The sequence below is a fragment of the Micromys minutus genome, assembly GCF_963924665.1.
Source record: "Micromys minutus genome assembly, chromosome: 14".
NCBI classification, from domain to species: Eukaryota; Metazoa; Chordata; class Mammalia; order Rodentia; family Muridae; genus Micromys; species Micromys minutus.
In genome coordinates this window covers 316,786-340,711 of record NC_137983.1, presented here as the reverse complement: position 1 = coordinate 340,711, position 23,926 = coordinate 316,786, and the positions used below count along the sequence as shown (strand labels likewise).

The following is a 23,926-nucleotide window of genomic DNA, read 5'->3' as shown; positions in this document are numbered from 1 at the left end:
GGAGAGTAAAGGCCGAGACTCCGTAGACGCGGGCTACCCGAGTCATCGCGGAGACACCAGTTGCTTCCCACCTTGCCCCGGGCAGGGAGACCTTCCCCGGGGGTTCTCAGTTCCCAGGGTTGGGCTGAGGCAAGGGGGGCACGGTGGGGTACACCAAAGGCGGCCGGGCTGGGACAACCGAAGAGAACCAGCTCTGATCAAAGCTTTAAAGGAACCCTCAGTCGAGGCCGCGTGAAGCCTCGGCCTCAGGTACCCTCAGCAGCCGGGCTACCGTCTTGCCTGCGGCCCGCGGACCCAGAAGAACGAGACCGAGATGGCAGCGGCCGTGGCGGGCAGACCACCGCCCGGAGAGATCCCCTGGCAGGGGCGCGTCGGAGGGGGAGGGTCCCGACACATGCGGCCTCGGTCCCGGATCGCGAGGCAGTCACTTACGTTGCTCTGGGAGTCGATGGCCTGTAACAGCCGGTCCCTCATCTGCTGCGGAGACGCCGGAGCCGCTGTCATTGCCTGGGCGAAGCGGGGGGGAGCGGCCAGGCCGGCGGGCGGGCAGGCTGAGGAGGGGGGACGCGGGTCAGTCACTCGCCGGCCGCCGGGAACGGAGCCGCATGTTCCCCGCGGCGCCGGAGGAGGTCGAGGCGCTCGGGGAGATGGCGGAGGACGGAGGGAAGCGGAGGGGACCGGAGCTCAGGCCCCGGACCGCCGCCGCCACCGCCGAGCGATGAGGAGGAGGAGGAGCCGCCGACGGGGGAGCCTCCACCACCGCCGCCGCCTCGAGAACCAAACTCCAGTGAGCTGCCCCCGCGCTGAGCACTCTGGGTAACCCGCGCCGCACGCAGCGTCGGCGCCACGCTGAGGAGGTTGGGAGATGGGGCGGGTGGAGACACCGGGTTTGGGAGGGGCGGGCCCCTGAGCCACGCCCATTGGTTCTGCGCAAGCGCACGCAGGCGTACTTGTCAGGTCCTGCCGCGGGATTCCGAGGCCTGACCCAGAGAGCAGTTGGGAGGCGGTTGGGCGTGGCAACGGACGCTACCTTAAGGCCACGCCCACTCTAGACTGGAGGGCGGGGCTTCCTAACGGAAATGCAGCCTCCTAGTCCAGAAACTCGGACTCTTCCTCCTCCATACTGCCTTGGGGTTGCGGAATAGGAAGACCCTTCCCCGAATGAGGGCCTCCAGCGTTTAGGGACCAGAGGTTTGGAGCGGGTTTAGAGACACTGAGGAGGGCAGCAATTGTCTTCCTTGAGACCGGTGTCGCGAGGAGCTCAGAGGAGCTTGACGCAGCCGTCGCCGCTGCAGAGGCCTCAGGCATGGATCTGCAGGGCAGTGAGTGTCCCCATGTGACCCGCGCGCTGCGGGGACGTACAGGCACGTCTGGGAGCTGCAGCCTCTGCAGAGGGCGCGAGTCTGCAAGGCCTGCGTGACGCCAAAACGGCTCTGCATCCTTGCGGGGCTGAAACTCAAAAGGATCACCGCACTTGTCGCCCCCCGAAAGGCAGACGGACTGGAGATGTTCTGTGTCTGCACAGCAGGATGCGGAATCTTTGCCTGGCATCGTCCGAACGCGGAGGGGACGAGCGATACCCGCTTTACATCCCAGGTACTGGAAAATAGGAACGCCTCACCGAGAAGGAAGGGAAGCGCCAAGGTCACAAAACAAGGAGTTTTGGGTCAAACCAAGAAACGAAAGATGTCAAGTATGAAAGTTGCGGTCCCCCGTTCTTCGGTGATGGACAGATGGAGTGGGAGGGCGGGCTCTGGGTTTAGGGTACTTTACTAAAGTGGCCTCGAGAGAAATAACTTCCATTTTGTGTCGTAACCTTAAAAATCCAGACATGAAACGGAAGGGAAACAGGTAAAGAGAACCACATGTACTCCTGAGAGTTGTGCAACGCCTGTTAATTTTAAATTTGTTACACTTCTAGGGAGTACTGGGAGAGGCAGGGAACCAGGCATTTATCTAATTCCAACGCTCAGGAAGCAGGAGGGTCTCTGGAATTCAGGCCAGTTTAGTCTATACTGTAAGTTCCAGACTAGCAAGGACTACATAAGACCCTGCACTTCTGTTCCACCCACCCAGAAAATAAAAGCTTGGCTGGTTTCTTGATTCTGCACATAGCTGAAGGCTTTTGCATTACACCAGTAGAATGAACATGAACAGATACTTCTCATACACTCCCTGGCATGTGTTTGGAGCTATAGTCCAAGTTGGAAAGCAGCCCACTTTAAGCATATACTTAATCTCACCAGATAAGCAAAATAAACTAGATCATCCATCAACATTGACTCCTAGTTTGGTGTTTTTAGGCAGGGTCTATGAAGCCTAAGCTGGTCTCAAAACATTTTGTTCCTGCCAGTGTCTCCCTGGAGAAGGATTACATGTGTACCAATTTACTGTCTTTTATTACATAATATTTGACTTGGATTTTTTTTCTTCCCCTATACAGGATCTCACTATGAAGCCCTTGCTGTCGTGGATCTCACTATGCAGTTCTGGCTAGTTTGAAACTCACTGTGGAGACCAGGCTAGCCTGAAACTCCCAGAGATCCACCTTAGTCTGCTGCACAAGAGCTGGAATTAAGTATATCATCCTGCCCTACAGACCTATCTTGTTTATTCAGTGGTATAGTTATAGTATGCCTTTTTTCAAAACAAGTGTAGATTAAGAAGGCAATTAGTTTTGCATGGATCAAGTAAGGAAAACATCTTGGACAGCATTCAACTTACCTGTTGACTTCGCTATTTTAAATTGCTCCCCAGGATTTGAGACTATATGTAGCCTAGGCTGTCTTTGAACCTTTTTCTTTGTTTTATTTTCTTATTTGCCTGGCATGATGAAATACTCAAGGGAGGCAGAATGATCTCTGTGAATCCAGTCTAGTCTACATAGTGAGTTTCAGGATAGACAGCCAGATGTAGAGAGAGCCTGTCTCTAAATAAATACATTTATTTGATAATTAATGTTTTGCCTGTAGTATATCTGTACACCTATGTGTGCCTGGTGTCTACAGAGGCCAGAATGGTTGTCAGGTTCCTGGAACTAGAATTATATGCAGTTGTGACTGCATGCTGGGAAATGGGTCCTGGTCCTTCAACTGCTGCCTCATCTCACAGCCCTGCCCTTGGGCTCCTCATTCTGCCTCCACCTCCCCAAACACTAGTATCTAGGCATGCGCCTCCCACCTCCATGCCTGGTGCTTCTCATTTTTTTAAAGGTTAATTTCTATGCCTAGCTGTAGCCTTTAATCCCAACACTCAGGAGGCAGAAACTGGAGGCTCCCTTGAGCTCAAGGTCATCATATAGGTATGGAGAGATGAATTCTGGACAAGCAGCAAGCACTCATCTCTCTAACCCATTTTCTTATTTTTATTTTTTTTCCCAAGAAAGGGTTTCTTTGTGTAGTTCTGGCTGACCTGAAACTTGTTTTCTTGACCAGGCTGCCTTCTAACGCATAGAAATCCACCTCCTCTGCCTTCAGAGTGCACACAACTTTATTCTAGTTGTTCATCTACTTAAGTTTGGTTGTGTGTATATAATAGTGTTTGTGTGTTTCACATTTGCAGGGGACTACTGCCAAGAGTCAGTTGTCTTCTTCCACCATACTGGGGATCATCTTAGGCTTGGCTGGGTAAGTGGCTGGCTATACCTGGTAAGCCATCTGCCCATCTGGTTTTGCTTTTTTGAGACAAGGTTTCCTTCTGTATCCCAGGCTGGGCTTGAATTTGTAATCCTCCTACCTGAGACTCAAGTGTAGTACTGTTTAAAAGTAGACTAGCTGGACCTATTAACCCACTTTGTAATTCTCCTGCCTGAGACCCAGCTGTTACTTGTTTAAAAGTGGATTAGCTGGACCTATTAACCCACTTCTATGATTACAATGGTCAGAAAATGGGGGTAAGAGGACCAAAAATCCAGGTGCAAAATTGGCTCCGTGTTGAATTTGAGGCCAGCCTGGGCTATGACCATATGAAGCTGTCTCTGAAAGTAGGAGTGGGGGAGGCTGGAGAGATGGCACAGACATTAAGAGCACTGGCTGCTCTTCCAGAGGACCCAGGTTCTATTCCCAGCAACCACATGGTGGTAGCTCATAACAATGGAACTAAAGTTCCAAGAGATCTGAAGCCACTTTCTGGTCATGAGGGCACTGGACATGCATGTGGTACACAGACATACATGATGGCAAAACCACTCATACACATAAAAGGAATATTTTTAAGGAATGTTTTTATAATTGAAGTAATTAAAGTTTTGATTAACTCTGAAGGGAGTTCACAGACATGTAAGATAATCCAGTGCCTGTTCTTATCTAAATTTAGAATACACAAGCTTGCTCTTTGGTCTCTAGTTTTGAAGCTAAGCACTCAGCCAGGCTGGCTGGCCCTCAGGAAAGCAGGACTGTGAGGTAGATGAGATGCATGCTAAGGAGGGAGAGGAGGACAGTGAGTTGGGAAGCCTGTGGGACTACATGATGAAACCCTTGTCTCAACCAATATCTTTCAGAGGACACAGACTCCATTTCTGAAGCAGTGCAGCTGGAGCAGCAGCATAGGGAAAGATGACTCTGTACCAGCTACTGCGGCGTGTCTGAAAGTCACTTCAACTGAGACCTTTCAGTGTTTTATGCTCCGACCTGGTTTAAAATTCCAGGAATTTATGCAAAGAAAGCAACTGGAGCAGACAAATAGGCATACACAACACAGGAGACAGTCCTGGCAGAACTGTCAGAGCATAAGTCAGAAGCAAGCCAGGTGAAGATCAGTCTGTAGAAATAAAAAGGACAGCCTAGGGATGCAGTGAACTATCACCCAACACGAGTGAGAATTCTGCAGTTTTGGTTTCCTTAAAAAAAAAAAAACCACATAAATACTGTAAGAATGTGTTTTCATTTTAATCCAAGGTGTAGGTTGTGTCAGATTGTCCACAGTGGCTGACAGTGATTTGCCTCATGTTCTGGCAGAAGCATCATTTTGCCAGCTACAGGTAGGTTCGGTTGTTGTGTGGCATTTCACATTCTGGAGGCTTTTCAAAAGTTGTATAAATGCTAAGGGCCCCAAGAGGGGTAGATTGTTGTTTGTTAGATTGGTGCTTTTTGGTTGCCGTTGGTTGTGGTTAAGTAGTTGTGTACAAAGAAGAAAAAGATATCCTGACTGAAGATCAAATTTGTCCCAAAGAACTCAACACCCCTAATCAGCAGGAAATACTGACATACTTTTTCCATAAAGGCAGTCTTATACGCCTACCCAAACAGCATCAGGAATCGGGAACCAAATGCTCCAGCATCTTTTAGGAAGCCATTGTCATTCAAACTACCACATTTCACTTGACTCCATATACGCATAGCCATACCAAAAGTTCCAATAGTCTTACTGTCTCAGCGCTGCCTAAAAGCCCATAGAATGCTTCTGAGACCCAAAACAATCTCTTAATTGTAATCACCTAGAAAATCAAAAGCAAATTACACAATTTTCATAATAGCACAGAATACATAATACCATTCCAAAAAGGAGGAATGGAGGCTTGGTGAGAAATGACTAAATGACCGTGTCTAAGGATTTTACTGCTGTGAGCAGACACCATGGCCAAGGCAATTCTCATAAAGGACAACATATATTTGGGGCTGACTTACAGGTTCAGAGGGTCAGTCCATTATCATCACGGTGGGAGCATGGCAGAATCTAGGCAGATACGGTACAGGCAGAGCTGGGAGTTCTACATCTTCTGAAGGCTTCAAGTGGAAGACTGACTTCCAGACAGCTATGGTGAAGGTATTAAGCCCACACCCACAGTGACACTCATTCCAACAAGGCCACACCTCCCAACAGTGCCACTCCCTGGGCCAAGCATATAGAAACCATAACAGACTGAAAGCATCAGGGCAAACAGGCCTGTGTGTAGTCCATGTCTGATGTCAGAGGGCTGAGATGGCTCTGTGTGTCCAGCCTTGCTGCCTGCAAACACAGCTCTCAGGACAGTTCCACTTCCTGTGTGCAGCGCTCCTTGGTAGATATCCCATGAAATCTGGCATCACTGATAGCTTGGGATTTTCAATACAACCCAAACTTGACTTTCACACCTTTCACACAGTGGCTTCTTCATGATTTAAAACAGATTCCCCTTCCACAGACTACCTTTGCCTTGCAGAAAGAAAACCTAACTGGGTGGAGTCCTGCTCTGAGGGCCTCATTCCCTTTGTTCCCTTAAGCAGAGCAGGCCTATCCTTACTGATGCTAATCTCAATTCTAGCCTCAAGGGTATTTTCCCCTCTGCAATATATGCGTGTTTCTTTCTGTCCCTTGTAGACCTGCGTAAGCATTGGCAACAATAACCACAGACTTGACATATGTTTGGAATTCCTTCAACCAAAGAAATGAGACCACTGCTTTTAAATTTAACCTTGGGCAAGTAGAAGGCGACTACATCCTCTGTAAAACAGTCTAGGGATGGCTCCTGCCCAGTTGCTACTGCTGTTCCCTCTGAGAGCTCGTGAGCTGTGCCTTCACAGTCTTCATTGCTCACTCTCAGGATATCTGTCTTCCAGGCTCATACTGGAACTAAGATGATCTTTAAACTTTCTTACAGGGGTCAACTCTGTCTTTAGTCCAAAATTCCTACGTCTTCCATGTTCTTCCAAAAAACATGGTCAAGTCTGTTATAGCAACAGCCCACACTGTAATACTATTTTTTTTTTTTTTTTTTTTTTTTTTTTTGGTGATTGTTTTGTTTTTCTCAAGACAGGGTTTGTCTGTGTAGTTGTGACTCTCCTGAAATCTGTTCTTTAGACCAGGCTCAGAGAGCTGCCAGCCTCTGCCTCCCTCCCAACTGCTGGACTAAAAGCATACACTGCCACCACCCAGCTACCAACTTCGTAGTTACTTTTCTGTTGCTGTACTAAACTGTGTGTGGTGTATGATGTTAATCCCAGCGCTCAGTAGGCAAGCAGACTAATGGGTTCAAGGCCAGCCTGACCAGTGTTGGTAAAGGAACCGATGCACCAATAAGGCAAGAGAAAGCAGGCAAAGAGCAAAAGCTTCCTTCTGTATTAGCTTCCAGCAGAAGGTATAGCCCAGGTTAAATGTATGGTGTGTCTTCTCCCTTCAAAGTTTCAGACTAGAAATTGATTCATCCATTACAAACCAAGCAGAGTATCTCTCATAGGTGTACCCTTCATTTCTGGATGTCAGGTTGACAGCCAAGAATATCCATCACAACTAAGGCTACACAGAGAAACCCTGCCTGAAAATAGACTAAACCAAACAGAACATCAAGACTAAAAGTGACTTCTGGAAGGTTTTTTTTGGCTCCAGTGCTACTTTCTCAATGAGGCCACACCCTCCAAACCTTCCCAAACATCTCCATCAACTGGGGACCATGTGTGAAATGCCTGAGTCTATGGGGGCAGTTCTCATTCAAGGCAGTGCAGAGGCCCCAGCTGTAGTTGATTCAGTTCTCCAGCCTCACAGTACTCCAGGAGTGCACCACCACCTGCCTGACTGTTGACTGTTTGAGACATATTTTGACAGGTGGTCTCACCACCTATAGTGGCCTACAGAGAGAATTATCATTAAGAAGAGACCTGCTTCACCCTGGAAAAAAGGGAAGGGTTCCCTCAGAGTATGACTATAAGGGGTTTTCTGGCACAAGGGTATTTTGGCAGTTGGGAACCAAGGAATACCACAAAGTCACACCACACAACAAACCTCACACAGATTTATTGTAGACACAGGCTGCCTCCAAGGAAGAACAGCTACAGCAGAGGGCTGGGTAAAAGGGAGGGTTTTGGAGGTTTTAGGAACATGCACAATGCATGGTAAAGAGGAAAAGTTCAGAGCTGCCCTAAACATTGCTCTGCTATTAATGCTAAATCTCGAGGAAGGGGATTTCCTAGTCTCAGGAGCTCGGATCAAGCCAGGGGCAGGCTGTTCCTCTGGCCCTTTTCCCTGCATTCCTTCCTTTTATGTTTAGTATTAATAACTAATCAGGAGTCAAGAAAGAGGACAACTATCTTTAAGTTACTTCCTGCTGGGTGGGGCCATTTAAGTCCATGGGGCAAGCTTGATGTTCACCGTCAGGACATGTTGAGGGTTCTAGGTTTCTGTTCCTGTTGTTTGGTGGAGAAGTAGGGTTAGGGAAGGTAATATCCAGTTCCATACAGGACCGTCAGTTGTCCACTTGCCAAAGGCCATCGAGCTGTTCTTTATGTTTTTGAACATCTGGAGTTGTCAGATCTTGTCTTTACTGTAGCTAACTGGCTGACATTGAAACATCATTGCTTCCCAAGGAAGAGGCAAAAGTCACTCTTCTCCACTGTTGGAAGATCTCTGATCCTCATCAATTTTCTCTAATGGTTTTTAAGTTGTTTGCATGGAAACAAGAATTTTTCCTAAAGCCACACAATAGCTTATGTGCCTGCAAATGCAGGTCAGGTACCCTATCATATTACAGAACTATTTAAGCGAATCTACCTGTTGGTTGATTTGTGTCTATTTGATTTTAACAGGCACCTTTTCTGTTGTTGAAAGAAGTATGTTACTGTGGACATGGGAATAGGACCCTCATCCTAGCTGCCTGGAAGCCAAGCTTCTAGTGGCCTACAGATGAAGATATAGACTTTTATCTCCTTCTGCACTATGTCTGCCTGAACATTACCATGCTCTCACCATGATGATAATGGGCTGAACCTCTGAACCCGTAAGCCAGCCCCAGTTAAACGTCCTTATAAGAGTTTTCTTGGTCATGGTGTCTGTTCAAGGCAGTGAAACCCTAAGACAGAAGTTGGTACTAGAAGTGGGGTGTTGCTGTGATAGATCAACCATGTTTTTATTTGGAGGAATGTACATTTGGGGACTTTAGATTCGGAAAGCAGTGGATTGCTTTAAGTGGGGCTTAATGGGCCATCCTAGCAGGAATATGGAAGACTTTGTTACTGTGAGTGATTTGAACTGTGGAGTCATGGCCCAAGAGGTTTCAGTGGAGAAGAATTTCAGTATGTGGCCTAGAACCTGTTTTGTGGTATTTTGGTGAAGAATGTGTCTGCTTTTTGCCTTTTTCTGAGGAGTCTATCTGAGGCTAAAGTAAAGAGATTTATATTAATTGCACTGACAAAGGAAATTTCAAAAAAGCCCAACAGAGACTTTGTTCTCAGGTTTAGTCTTATGAAGAGGAGCTGAGAGTTCTATATCTTCATCTGAAGGCTGCTAGGAGAAGACTGAATTCCAGGGAGCTAAGATGAGGGTCTTAAAGACCACACACCCACAGTTACATAACTGGTCCAATGAGGTTACACCTCCTAATAGTGCCACTCCCCAGGCCAAGCATATTCAAACCACCCCATTCTACTCCCTGGCCCCATAGGTTTGTTCAAACACTGAGTCTATTGGGGCCATACCTAAACATAGTATAATGCAAAATACATTTAGTCCAACTTCAAAAATCCCAGTCTACAACAGTCTCAACAATGTTAAAAATCCTAAATTCGGTCTCTTCTGAGATTCATCCAATCACTTAACTGTAGTTCTCAAAGCAAGACAGAGAACCAGCTGGGCAAACTCCAAACTCTGCATCTCTAGTTCTGATGTAAAATGGTCTTCAGATCTCCAACTCCTTTTTCATTTTTGTTGACAGCAACAAACTTCTTTTTCCTGGGCTGGTTTCACTGCATTAGCAGCTTTCCTCAGCAGACAGCTCACAGCTCTGGCATCTTTAACATCTTGAAGTCTCCAAGGTAACTTCAACATAATAGCTCCTTGTTCCAGTGTCCAGGATGCTCCAAAGGGCTGGTGTTATGTCTCCAGCTCTGCCCTCTGTGGCTCTCTAAGCTCAAGTTGATTGATCTAGTCCACTGCCGCTGCTGCTCTTGGTGGCTCCTCCCGCGCCATGCCTGCCTGGATGATGCCATGCTCCTGCCTTGATGATAATGGACTGAACCTCTGAACCTGTAAGCTAGCCCCAATTAAATGTTGTCTTTATGAGACTTGCCTTGGTCATGGTGTCTGTTCACAGCAGTAAAACTTCTAAGACATTTCCTGTTATGCCAATAGGCATTATAGGGAGCCATTTTGTCCTCTATGCCAGGGAGTTTTCTTTTGACATAACACTCCAGCCATTTGTAGAGGAAAAGAGGTAACATCCTCTGTAACTACTTTCTTTCTTTCTTTCTTTCTTTTTTTTTAGAGAAACGTTGTTTAATGGTAAAGCTCAGCACACTCCAGCACCAGGACTGGCATGGAGTCAACGCAGCAGGGATGGCTTGGTGACCCCATGGAGCCTCACATGGCGAAGAAGATGAGGAAGGCGACCATCAAACAGAAGAGTCCCATGGCCTCAGAGAGGGCAAAGCCCAGAATGGCATAGGAGAAAAGCTGCTGCTTGAGAGATGGGTTCCTGGCATATAATAATCAAGCTACCAAACACTGTGCCAATGCCAGCCCCTGATCCAGCCACACCAACTGTGGCAGCCCCAGCACCAATAAACTTGGCTGCTGTGTCGATGTCCCGGGAAATAACGCTGGTCTGGAATTCCTGTCTGGCCACCTGGAGAGGGGAGCTGCTGCAGGAAGGTGTTTTAGATGGGGCCTCTGGTCTACTCAGGAGGGAGGCAGACACAGGCCTGATTAGACCCCTGGTACAGGAGTGGATCAGAACTGGAGAAATGATCAATGCCTTGGTGGTCTGCATTTTTCAATCTCGCAGCTTTAGCCCTTGGTGTGTAACTACTTTGTACTGAAATTAGAACATCGTTGTCAGGGCCAAAAATAGTAGTCAAAGGCCTTGGGCATTCAGGCAATGGTGCATTCATCAGAAGCATCTGGTTCACTAACCTAGCTGAAGAGACAAGACATTTAGAGTAGTTGGTAGTCAGCAGCTGATTCCTGGATGCTATCTGTCAGCTGAGAGGAAATCTGCTGAGATAAATACAGACTAGGAACAGAAGTTAAAGTTTAGGAAATTAAATGAAAATCATACACATGGGAACTTTCAGGCCCATAGTCCTGGTTGTTGGGGAAAGGGAAGAGTCCAAGACCAGGGGAAGGAGAGATCCTATCCTCAAGAATAGGTAGGTGGGGGTGGGAGGGGTTGGAGAGATGGCTCAGTGATTAAGAGCGCTGGCTGCTCTTCCAGGTGTCCTGAGTTCAAATCCCAGAAACCACATGGTGGCTCACAACCATCTGTAATGAGATCTGATAACCTCTTCTGGTGTGTCTAGCTACAATATATTCATATGTAATAAATCTTAAAAAAAAAAAGCTTAGGCAGGTGGGGAGACTTATCTAGAGTCTCTTTGACCTGTAAGAGATGAATCCAAGTCATATGACTTCCTTTTTTTCTAAGGCTTATGTGAATTTTTTTTTTGTTTGCTTATAGGAAGAAAAGTTTTAGATACATCAGCATTACCATTGTTTGTAATCTGAAAAACACATTGTTGAAAGAGCAGCTAACAGGTGTTACACCTCTGAGTCATAGCAAAAGCTTGGGGTTAAAAAGCGTGAACAAATTTCCTCTGTCCAGAGAGCTGGACATATAGATGGAGATGTTTTTAGCATTGATGAGAAGCACCTTTAAGTCTATACTTAGAAGACAACCAAAGGAAATTTAAAATATTGATCTTTTGACTCGTAATAGTTATCAATGCTTTATCAGCTTATCAGTACTCCATTGATAAATATTAACCCTCTTGCTGGCCTTTGAAGTAGGGTCAGGAAGGGTTTGGGAGGTGAGGGATCCTGGGCAGTTGCTATGGCAGGCTGAAAGGCCTTAGCCAACATCAGGTTTTGTTGTTTGTTTCAAGACAGAGTTTCTCTGTATAGCCCTGGATGTCCTGGACTCACTTTGTAGACCAGGCTGGCCTCAAACTCAGAGATTCACCTGCCTCTGCTTTCCGAGTGCTGGGATTGAAGGTGTGCACTACCACACCTGGCTGTTTTCAGGCTTTCTCATTTCTCCCATGGTACACCTTGAAAGCTAGTACTAAGACTTCTGCCTGTGGAGTTGGGGCAGGGAGGGGGGCTTTCTCTGGGTGTTTAAGTCTGGTACTAATATCAGGGATGATCTTGGAGAAGTCAGTAATAGGAGTTGTTTCCCATATGGGGTCTGAGGATCTACATTGTTATACTAAAAGAGAGAGGGCTTTCTAACACAGTCTAGGAATTGAGATGGATTTTTATGTTTGTCCTGGATGACCACTTGGACTTTTTTCTAATTTACCACTTTCCTCACAGAGACTGGCCAGGAGGCAAGTAATAAATTGATCTCTAAATAAAATGTCCCCGGGAGTATTGTGGTTCCTCCCAGGACCCCAATTGGGGACCACCTCAATCCCAGCCAAGTGGACAGCGCTACTTTGGTGGATTTCATCTGCATACACCTCAGCCAGGTCCCAGACTTGCCTGCGCTCCTTGGTTAGTGGAGAGAATCCTGTAAACATCGTTGGAAATTGGTGTGTGATTTGGTAATATATTGGAATTTTTTTAAGATTTATTAATTTTATTTATTTATATGAGTACACTGTAACTGTTTTCAGACACACCAGAAGAAGGCATTGGATCCCATTTTAAATGGTTGTGAGCCACCATGTGGTTGTTGGGAATTGAACTCAGGACCTCTAGAGGAGCAGTCAGTGCTTTTAACCGCTGAGCTATCTCTCCAGCCCCCAGAATTCTTTAATAGACATGGAGGGAGGGATTAGTGACATAGGACTCTAATCTTTTTTCTTTCCTCTTCATATCCCTGGCTGTTCTGGACAAGCTCTGTACAACAGGAGGCTGGCCTCAAACTCAGAGATTTGCCTGTCTCTGCCTCTGCCTCTCTTACTCTGGGCGTGGGGTGTGGGGCCTGTGCCACTGCTGTCTGGCTCCCAGTCTTTTTTCTATAGGAAAGAGTTTACTCCGTGAGAAGGGGACATGTACCCTGACCAAGCCATCCACCCTGTCACTTCCTGCAGAGGGAGAACCATGGCCGGGTTGGGCTGGGTAAGGGGAGGTAGAGAGAGGGCTCCATCACAACATGGGCATGACTAACAGACCAAGAGCCAGTGGGCTGAAAGTGAGTGCCAGAGAGATCTGTTTAGCATGCCCGGTGGCTGGAGAGAGAAATAGAGACGGGAGGGGCTGGGGAGGAGCTGTGGGCTGAAACCAAGGGAAAGTAGTGGAGGACTTACCTGATTAGGTTGGACGACATGGGCAGGAGGAGCTGGGTCAAGAAGAACAGAGAGCTTGGTGCAGAAATAGAAGGCTTGGACATAGGGAGTCTCTTTCCATTTTCCCAATCACACATAGTAGTTGTAAAGGTTCCAGATAACACTGGAATCTAGGTTGCCATTAGGCAGTCATTTGGATTGGTTATCTAAGGGATATTGACTGCAAAAGCAACTAAGGTTGGGCCTTCCAGGTCAGGTGCCAGGTGGAGAGGCATCCCAAGGAGGGGAATGGATGTCACTGTCCCCATGGATGAGAAGGATGGTGTGGGGAAAAGTCACAGCAGCCTGCAGTCACAGGCATCCCCAGGTCTCAGGGATGACCAAATGAGATCAAGATGTTTAGTGGGTCCTCACTATACTCAGTGGATGTAAGGACTCGGTGTCTTGTACCAGAGCTTTGGACAAGGCCCAAAGGCTTCCCAGAGGGCAACAACATTAAAAACAAGTTTAGGAGCAAGGTCTCACCCATGGGAAAGGGATGGAGAACAGGGTCACATAGTATCATAAAAGCCACAAGAGCAGAGAGAAGCTGTGAGGTTACATGCAGCTTGGATGGGGAGATGGAAAAAAGGAGAAGGTTGCAGTAGCAAGCCAGACCTAGGGAGGCTGCAGGATCGTTGCTCCAAGTGGGGGGTGGGATGGGGTCAGTGAAGAGGGTCAGCCATTGCCTTAGAGACTGCAGGGGACAGGATGTAGAAGAACAGGGCATAGCTGCAGGTACTGAAGCAGCCTAGAGGGGAAACGTCCTCTCTAAAAGAAATATCAGCCCAGAGTTAGCTTTGTCTGCAGGTTCGGTGCACTGTGAGAAGATACAGTGGCAGGAAGGAGGTGATGTCTAGAATTCAAGCTGGGTCACATCTGCAGCCAGGTCTATTTCAGACATTAAAAACTGCTAGGTCAAGCTAGCTGCTTTTCATTGGTCCCTGTAATCTGCCTGCTTGCTCTTGCTTGCCCAACATTTATATAAAAGGCTGATGTTCTCTACAAAGAGCAAAGGTTTCTTTCTCAAGTAGACATGTCTTCCAGTCATGAGTTAATGTCTTAAGATCGTGCCATCTGGCACTTGTTCTCTTACTGGGTGTGGGCTCAGTACTTGGTCCACTACTACACCTCCACCTCAGAGTGCAGGAGAGGTGCCCAGGAGGTACCAGATGCTCAGCTCTCACTTCCTCGGACTCACAGAAGGGGACACTTAGCAGTGGTAAATGGTGGATGGGGTGCTAAACAAGCACTGAGCCGGAAAGTGACTCCATCGAGGGGAAGCAGTAGGGAACTGAGCAGGAGACAGGCTTGCCTAAGGTTTCCTGGGGAGGACATGTTCCAGGATTACATTTCCTGAGTGTGGATTGATGGGTTTCCAAGTCCTGAGTGAGCACACATCTTTGGGATTCTAAGCCCCTGAAATTGAGCTTTTTAACCCTAGAATGACGCCTCCAGTTATGTCTCCTGCTTCTACTGAGGCAAAGGTAGCAAATGGCAGAGTCTCTGCATGACGTCTTTAGGACTGTGATACCTCTGCCTTATCCATGCAAGGGCTAAGATGACAGGTGGGCACCACCATGCTGAGCTCTGAAGGCATTTTACACAGTATTTTTTAAATTTTTTATTTTACATATGTGGGTGTTTTGCCTGCATGCATGTAAACCATATGCCAGTGTTCTTAACTGCTGAGCCATCTTTCCAGTCCGTTTTCTCATTTATCCCATCACACAAATAGCCCTGGCCATGTACAATCTGATGGCCCTGTTCAAACTGCTCTGCCTGACTGTCTCTGTCTCTATGTCTCTCTCTCTCACACACACCTACAATAAAAAATAAAATAAAAAATAACTTCCCTTTAACCATACCATGGAGTGGTTTTGTATCAACTTATACAGGAAAGAGATGGATTCTCCACTCTAGCCTCTAGCAGGAGCCTAGATGCTGGGACCCCCATCATGGGCTTCTCACTTCTGAACTATCAGAGAGCACATGCACATTATTGTGAGGCAATACAGGAAAAAGCCCAGAAAGTTCTAACCTGAGGAAGCCCTGCCCCAGGCAGCAGAAGTAAGCTAGGGGAGGGCACCTCCAGGGCAGCAGCCTGCAAACTGCACAGGAAGCCCATTTGCTGAATCTCTCATTCCTCCATGCAACCAAGAACCTCACTGGCTCTCCCCACTAGATTGAGTGGAATCTTTTCTTTGGTCTATGGCTGGTGCTTTGTTGGAGGTGAATAAGACATTTGATCATTAATCACCACTCCCCCAGGACAAGTCACCAAACCGTGCATGAATCCCCCAAGAAAGGAAAAACCAAGTGGGTGTCACCTATAGGAAACAAGATCCAAATTCTGCAGTAACTGATTTACCAGACTCAAGTGGAGAAGGAGGCCATCCAGGCTACATAAGATAAAGGATGGGAGGGAGGGAAGAAAGGCGTCTGATTTAGGCTGTTGAGGCAGGTGGCTTTCACTGTCCATTTGGCTTTTGCTAGTAACCCATCTCGGGTTCACAAGAGCTCTGAGGTTTGAGTGTTGGAATGGAAGCCTCTACCTACCTGGACACGCTCTTCACCCTGGGCAAAGAGGATTAACCTTTGGTTTTCTGAACGCGTCTCAGGGTGGGTTCAAAAACTTCTCCCATGCTGGATGCAGCAATATTGGCCTGACATCCCAGCAAGAACAAACCAATGAGCCCACACAGGTCAGAGGACAACTTTTAGAGCTGGTTCCTTTTCACAGGTGGGTCCCAGGGAGCTCATTTGGTCAGGCCAAGCAGTAGGTGCTGTATCTGCTGAATCTTCTTATCCATTAGACACTTCATAATGATTTACTTAATTATATGCAAACGAGAATCTTGCCTGTACGTCCCTTTTGTTGTTCATTTTTTGAGGCAGTTTCTCTATGTAGCCCTGGTTGTCCTGGAACTTACTCTGTAGACCAGGCTGGCCTTGAACTCACACAGATCTTCTTGCTTCTGCATCCCAAGTGCTAGGGTTAAAGATGCATGCTTGTCTGCTTTTTAAAGCATGGCTCTGCTTCAGGCATGATACACATCACTCATCAAACCGGAAAGTGTAAGGTGCCTTCAGATGCGTCATACATGAAAATGTCTGGCTGTCACAGGTTGGCCCTTGCACTGGCTGCTCTTGCAGAGGACCCAGGTTCCATTCCCAGCACTTATATGGTGGCTCACAAACATTTGTAACTCCAGTTCCAGGGTATCCAGCACCCTCTTCTGACTTCCTTGGCACTGAGTGCAGACAGACATACAGGCAAAACACTTAAATAGATAATATCAATTCTTTAAAAATAAATTAGCTAGGAGACACTAAGGTAATACTGCACAAAGAAACCTCATCCACCACAGACATTCACCCAGAGAGAGCCAGGAAGGGTATGTTCCAGGTTGCCTCTGAGCAGTGATCATGGATGGTGAAGCTAGCCTGCTCACAAGTCTGTTATCATTCAAGGATCAACACATGCAGGTAGTAAGAAACTTACAGCACTCAGAAGCTTTGCTGCTGGGGCAAGACCAAGCACCCTAGAGCCTTCCCCACTATGGTGCCACCAGAGAAGTCACCAAAAACCACAGCACATGGCAGCAGTGTAACCATGAGCACATTTTGCTTTCAAAGCCAGGAAGAAGCAGGATTTGATGATGGAAAAACTAGAAAGTGTCCATTGGCTCAGAGCATCTGAGTGGACAGGGCTTACTATGCCTGCCCAGTCAATGGCTATACCCTGGTCTCTACATGCTTCCATTGCTGCCCATGCTGTCTGGGGACTCTTGTACCCTTAAAGATGGGCCTTGCTCACCATGAGGCCTACAGAACATGAAGACCCTTTGGAGTGGGCATTGCTGCCAGCCCAGAGCACTGCCCTTGTGAAGTGCTCAGTGACCTACAGTCAGCCCTCATCTGAGGAGTCAGAGGATCCTACGTGATAAGTAGAACTCTGTAGTTCTCTGTTGGTGGTATACTTTTATGAGGCCACCTGGCTAAGAGTAGGCATAGACACATTGCATGTTTGTCATGGTGACCCTTTTGTTTTTTATTTGCACACAGCATCTGCTTGTGGCTGTATGTGTGACGCTCTAACCAGGAAGACACAGTACAACCCAGTCCTCTGCTCTGCAGCATCCCAGTGTGGTCACTTCCAGATAATTTGACCCTGTGTCAAGTGTTATAAAGAAGGGACAAAGCTTATTCAGGCTGTGCTATGTGGAGGAAAGAGCTATTGCTTTACAGTGCAGTAGGATCACAGCTTCTAGAATCTCTGACTTGAGACTCTCAACCCACCTCTGAACCACACACCCCAGCCCCTCACTGGGGGATTTTAGGGAGGGACCCATCCTTGAGCCAGACTCAATCCTTCCCTGGGAAATTACAGGATGTCACTGAGCTTCATCTCCAGTCATAAGGAGTTTCTGAACAACATTCTAAACAGACACATCTCCGGGGTTGGTGATACCGTTCAGTGGCATCAAAAGGTCCTAGCCCAGAACCAAAACAAAAGATTCCTGTGTTTCAGCTTTCCAGAAACACATTATCAGAACTTTACAGTGAGATAATCTTCCTCTGGAAGAAAATCCTCCAGCTGAGTGCAAACCCTATGACAGCATTCTTTTTCAGCACAATTCCTCTCCAGAATGAACGGAGCCTTTTCCCCCCAAAACTACAGTCCTAAGCTGAGGAAGGCAGAAAGGTGCCCCAACATTCCAAGGCTGGGGATCAGCTAACAGAGTGGCATGTTGTAATGCTAGGCAAGTGCATAAGCGCAGGCATACTGAGGGTGTGAAGGACAAAATCAACGGTGATGTCTACAGCAGCTGTGCAGCCTGAACTTAGACTCAACCTGGTTCCCACATTACCAGAGTCTCTTTCCATAGTCCCTGGGGAAACCTGGGGTAAAGTGCTATTATGACTAGGGTTGGTAGTACACACTTGGGATTCTGCACTGAAGAGGCTGAGGGAGGGGAATGAAAAGTTCTCAACTAGAACAGATTACATCGAGATGCTCTCAAAGACCAACCAACAAAAAAACCCGGTGTGGTGGTACTCAACTGGTATCTCATCTCAGTATTCAGAGGATAAGAAGTTCAAGTTCCTGTCTTTATGCAGGAAGTCAGGTACTAGATAAAACAAGGCCTGTCATTGGACGAGAAGATAGAATGGGCAGGAACAAGGTTTTAGAGGAGCAAGAAGGAGCTGTAAACATGGAGGTAGATGTAAAGATTCTTCTCTGCATATAGATGCAGGTTATAAATATTTTTAAGGGATGGATGTGTACAGGTTTCTGTGCTGTCTAGATGGGAAAATTGTATCAGTTGGATCAGAGGTATTGTGTGGTGTTGTCCTTTCATGTGGTGACTTAATTGAGTTCAAGAGAAGGTGCACTGGCGGGACTCAAGCCCACCATGGAACTGGGATGTATGTGCCTGGTGTCACAACCCGCCAAGGGGATTGTGAGTGAAAACAGCATGGCAAGGTGCCATGCTTGAACAGCTCACAGACCACTCTGGTCAGAGAGTGCCCGGGGGGCCAGCATGGAGCCACTGAGATAAATTAGTGCAAGTTCCTATGGCTCCAGAGCTAGAACTAGCCTGCCAGGGTCAGAGAGCCTGGGAAAGTGTGGAGCAGAGCTCAGGTTCAGCTGTGCCACTTCTTAAATATTTACCACAACAGGGCACTCTCAAAAGACCCATCACCCATGTGACAGTTCACAACTGGCTGTAACTCCAGCTCCAGATCAGAGGACTTCTGGTCTCTGCAAGCCCTATATCCATATGTGCACAGACATGCATGCAGGCAAAATACCATACATATAAAACAGAACAATCTTTAAAAGAAAAGAAATCAAACCAAAAAGGCCTATAACAAACAAGCTGCTACTGCCTTCAAATGTTGATTAAAGCCTCTCATCTCAGAACTGACAGCATGGCAACCTCTAGATCAAATGCATCTCAGAGCTGATGGCGTAGTTGCCTCTGAACCTCATGCACCTAGTTTGAGCTTGCCTCCTTCAAAGAGAACAAGAAACCCAAACCTTCAGAGTGAGCTGCCAACATCACAAGCAATGAAGTCATGGTCACCAAGCAACGATAAAGAGGTAAACCCAAAGTCGCTTTATTAACAAGCAGCTTGAAAGCACAGAGAGGTGTCTGCTAACATCACCACTAGAACCTCTTCTACAGGACTCTCAGGAGAAGCTGAGTATGTTATGGCTAACAACTTAGGTCTAAGAGGCTGCTGTCCCTCCCAGGGGTGGGAGACCTGCTACTTCAAGTGCTGGAGAAGACTTCAGCTGCCCCAGGTGAACCCTGTTATGGAGTGAGGAGGAAGTGTTGGGTAGTAAGACCTCACTGGCCACACTGTTGGGTCTACCAGCATGGACCTTATAGTGCAAAAGAGGCTGCTAGACTGTCAAGGCTGGCCCTACAAGCCAGTGCCTGATCACTTAAAGACAATCTGCAAGGCCAAGAGTGGTGGCACACACCTTTAATCCAGCACTTGGGCAGCAGCGGCAGGTGGATCTCTTGAGTTTGGAGCCAGTCTGGTGTGGGAGTTCCAGAATAGCCAGGGCTAACCAGAAAAACCCTGTCGCAACAATAAAATAACAAAAACCCTCAAAACAAACCCAAGAGAAGATGGAATGACAGGACAAGAGAAAGCTCTAGGCCTTTCTCCTAACAAAGCCTGACTTTTGTCACTGTGGCTCACAGGTCTTCCTGAACCGTGGCTGACAGGGGTCAGGTGGCTGGGAGATGGACGTTCTCCACCCAAATGAGCTCAAGCCTTCTGGGAAGATCCCTGTTTTTCGAGTGAGAAACATTCTTGAAGTCATCAGAAACAGAAATGGAGCCTTGACGTCCAGCAGGTGAGCTCTAGGTTCCATGCGGGACTCAAGAGCCGAACAGTCTGGAAAAGTCAAAGGTGAAATGGCCATGAGGATTGGAAGGGGCTGCTATAAAAACTTTGGCACACCAACTATCTCAGCACCCTGGAGGCCATGCAGGAAGACTACATGGTTAAGACCAGCCTAGGCTACATAACTAGGCACTGGCTTGCCTGAGCCACACAGCAAGGTGCTATCTCAAACATACTGCTGAGGATTATTTTTCATGAAAGCATTTCATGGTTTGGCACTTTCTGAGCTTAAAAATAACTGTTGGCTGAGCAAGATGACTCAGCAAATAAAGGAGCTTGCTGACAAACTTAATGGTCTCAGTTTGATCCACAGATCGACAAGGTGGAAGAAGAGAACCAACTCCTAAAAACTGTTCCCTGCCTTCAAAAGCGCACTGTGTAACGTGTGCACCCTATGTAGACATATAATACTACAAAAAAGCAAAAGCCCTGTTGGCTGGACATTTAAGGTGCATGCCTGTAATGCCAAGAGGCATGCCAACACAGACACCTGACTGCTAGGGTATGAACTCAGACCCCCCTTCACACTATAAACACCATCTCAGAGGTCGCACTCGTGTGTGTCCCAGGACTCACAGGTCTGACGCAGAGGCATAAGTCTGAGGACAGCCTGGCCTACACTCAGACTCTGCCTCAAAAAAAAAAAAAAAAAAAAAAAAAAAAAAAACCATAAGAATCCTACCCCTTGGTTCTACTAAGGCTTTCGAGGCATGAACAAGCAGTCTGTCAGACTTAGGAGCCACCATTCAGTACAGGTTAACACAACATCAGGGGTGGGAGACACATGACCAGATTGGGCTTGGAGACCACCCTCCAACATTGGCTGCAATCAGAGTTCTTATTTTGGAAGCAGGAGTAGCCCTTGAACGTCAACTAGGGGCCGGCAGGATGGTTCAGTAGGTGCCCGCTGCCAAGCCTCATAACCTGAATTTGATCCTCAGGACCCACACTGTAAACAACTGTAAGAAGGGAAGAAGCAGGAAATTAATGTGAGCACCAAGCAAGACGGACTCACACGATCATGCAGAGCATCATGAACACATTCCACAGTGCGATGAAGATCCGGAAATACCTCAGGCTCAGTAAAAACTCTCGGATGTTGTCCCCTGCAAAGCCAGAAAGTTCGGCTCAAGAGCATGTCACCAGCCCACTACCAAACAACTGTGTGACAGCCCCTGGCCAATCATTGCGGAGCACTAATCCTCAAAGCTTCTGATTGGTGCTGGAGAGGTCATGTGACTCGAGTCTGTTCAATTAGAGTTCTTCCTAGTTACCAGACCCAGGTTGGATAAACTGAGAACTTGCCAGCTCCAGGCGATGTGGCCAGACTCCGAGAACTGCATGCACCCCAGAACACATCGCCTGCCATAGCTCTGGTTTACCTCCTTAGGGTTTTTGTTTGTTTGTTTGTTTGTTTTTAATGTTGAGTTTTCTTTTTTAATAAAGCAGAGCATGTTTAAGTCCGAAGACAAACTCAATTCTCTCCTACGATGTAGAACCTGGGGGATTGAACCCACATAGTCAGACTTGACAGCAACTGCCTTTGCTTGTTGGGCCTCTCAGAAGCTTCTGTAAATTGGATTTTGAGATCGGGTCTCACGGTGGGGCTGAGACTGACTCTGACTGAACTCCCATAATGGCTACGCTGGTCACGGAAAGGGCCTCTGCCATGCCACATCAACCCGTGCTTCCAGCAGCAGCAGCACCTTCCTGACAACCACTTTCACTATCCCACCAGAACACCCTCTGAATTGCCCTGGGCTGAGTTCCACAGGGCAGGACCACTTTCCTTACCACACCCCGGAAGAGCAGCCAGCTAAGTGGCTGGAAATATGGTAGGCACTTAAAAAAAGCAGATGAGCAGAGCATTCAAACACCTAGGAGGCAGAGGCAGGGGGACCAGGCATTTAAGGCTAGTTATGGCCCCCGTAATACCACATCTCAACAATAAAAAGGAAGAAGAGAAAAAAAGCACAGAGCAGGCATCCTGGAACTGGACTATGAAAGTGTTAAAGCTAGGAAGACATGCTTACCTGTGCTGGATTCCCTCGATTCCTCCCCAAAGCCTTGCGTATCCTTCTTTTTCCTATAAAGAACAGCAAATACCACCACCTTTCCGTGGAACAAAAACACCATTGGCTTTCCTGACCCAGACACTCAGCTAGGAAGGGCATGCACTTTATCTCTGCCCCCGACTTGCTGTGTGACCTGGGCAGTGATACAACCCTCTGTGAAGCACTCTCAACCAGCCTAGTCCATCACATCTGGGTGTGTAGCCAGACTAGATAGAGTGGTTCCAATAACCAGAGAGGCATTCTTGAGGGATGAGCCTGAGCCTGAGGCTCTTTGGAGATGCAAGCAACCCCGGGAACAGAAGATGCAGATTTTTTTGTTTGTTTACTATTAATTTGCAAGTGAGGGGAATGAGTGTGCCATGCTGCAGCAATTGTGTGGAAGTCAAAAGAACAACCCACAGCAGTTCTAGCATGGGGACTCCAGGAATCAGGCTCAGGTAGTCAGGCTTGGCGGCAAGCCATCTCCGGGTCCAGAGAGTACAGATTTAAAGAGTGATAGAGAACTGTCACAGCATGTCAAAGCAGAACGAAGGCGTGGCTAGTGGGAGGACTAGTGGGACGTGGAACATGCACAGGGCGGGGCTCGCCGTGACCAAGGACGTGGGCGGGCCTAGCTGCCCGGGACATCACCCGCCGCGGCCTACTCACAGTTTAAAGTTGAGCACAGCCCCAGCGTTCATCAGTAGCGTCCTGTAGAGGGACATTAACGGTCAGTAGGGCCACCCCCACCCCGTCTGGCTGTCACTCTCCGACCTCTAACACCCCTCATTCACATTACCCGAACAGCAGTACGTCTCCGATCATCCTTACAAGCCAAGGCGTTCGTCAAACCGGAAACGGAAGCCGTGATGAGAGGCAGAAAATGGAAACCGAACTGACCAATCCTGAATCTACATTGGTTGGGTTCGAGGGAGGATGTGGCGTGATGTCACCTACAGGGCGGAGCTTGGGGTGTGTGTGTGTGTGTGTGTGTGTGTGTGTGTGTGTGTGTGTGTGTGTGTGTGTGTGTGTGTGTGTGTGTGCGCGCGCATTCGCTGTATCGCGTGTCACTGGTGATCCCTGCTGTTGATTCTGCTCTGGCGTTCCTTGGACTGCGGGTTCGTGGTCTACAGAAGTTGAGCCCTTGACCCCCTGAGCCGCCCGGGAGCGGTTTAGATATAGGTGCGGCAAATGACTGAACTCCAAAAGAACCCCTGTTGGGTCTCTACGGAGAATGCGATCCCGGCTCAGAGTGCAGAATCAGGATGCCCCCCTGCCTGAGTTCTACCCCCATGGACCTTCCAGTTCTGGCTTGACTAGCCCCGTGGAGAATGAGGGTCCTGACCGAACAGATCTTACAGAACACGAGGCCTGGGTTAAGGTCTACAGAGGATGGATCCTAACTTGTGGGGTCTCCTGAAGCGGGAGGGTCCTAACTTGGTGGACCCTAACACCACGTTCTGGGATGGGAGCCACAAAGAGGAGGGTTATGACTTGGGGGGCCTCTTAAAGAGACAAAACCAAACAGGAGATGAGGGTTTGGGTTGAGGTACCCTTGTGGGAGCCAGGGTTCTGACTTTGGAGACAATGGTTCTCATGAACCATTCTTGACTGAGATCTTCTCCGAGGGCGCGAGTTTTGAGGGGAATAGAGATCCTGATTAGCTTAGTCCCACGGAAGGGGGACATGCTACTAACTAAGCAGAAATACAAGGTCAGGGTTCCCTCTTGTGTGCGCTGGATGCCGGGGACAGACTCCCTTTTTGGCTCAATT

General features: G+C 47.8%; 2 protein-coding genes, 1 long non-coding RNA gene and 1 pseudogene across 4 annotated transcripts in view; 1 reads left to right on the top strand and 3 right to left on the bottom strand.

The window, feature by feature from the left end:
- The window catches only part of MED26 (mediator complex subunit 26), a 45,367-nt gene extending 44,598 nt beyond the window's left edge, over positions 1–769 (bottom strand). The window contains exon 1 of the mRNA XM_080928478.1: positions 433–769. Within this exon, the coding sequence (XP_080784604.1) occupies positions 433–504 (72 nt within the window). The 5' untranslated portion in view covers positions 505–769. The remainder of the gene's footprint in view (positions 1–432) is intronic.
- Positions 770–1,126: 357 nt separating this feature from the next.
- LOC308429486 lies at positions 1,127–9,694 on the top strand. Its single transcript, XR_013975325.1, has 3 exons — positions 1,127–1,596; positions 2,444–3,626; positions 9,620–9,694. It is a non-coding gene; the product is annotated as an uncharacterized lncRNA (long non-coding RNA).
- LOC308429484 (ATP synthase F(0) complex subunit C1, mitochondrial-like) lies at positions 4,986–22,846 on the bottom strand (annotated as a pseudogene). The gene is made up of 5 exons (XR_013975668.1): positions 22,823–22,846; positions 22,133–22,185; positions 21,172–21,205; positions 15,729–16,423; positions 4,986–10,819 (listed from the first exon to the last, which is right to left on the bottom strand). The product of XR_013975668.1 is annotated as an ATP synthase F(0) complex subunit C1, mitochondrial-like (transcript).
- Positions 21,111–23,036, bottom strand: SMIM7 (small integral membrane protein 7; the record flags this gene model as incomplete). The annotated part of the gene is made up of 4 exons (XM_080928340.1): positions 22,953–23,036; positions 22,823–22,864; positions 22,133–22,185; positions 21,111–21,205 (listed from the first exon to the last, which is right to left on the bottom strand). The coding sequence occupies exons 1-4, from the start codon at positions 22,976–22,978 to the stop codon at positions 21,111–21,113; spliced, it is 216 nt and encodes a 71-aa protein (XP_080784466.1). The 5' UTR covers positions 22,979–23,036.
- Between the last annotated feature and the right edge of the window lie 890 nt (positions 23,037–23,926).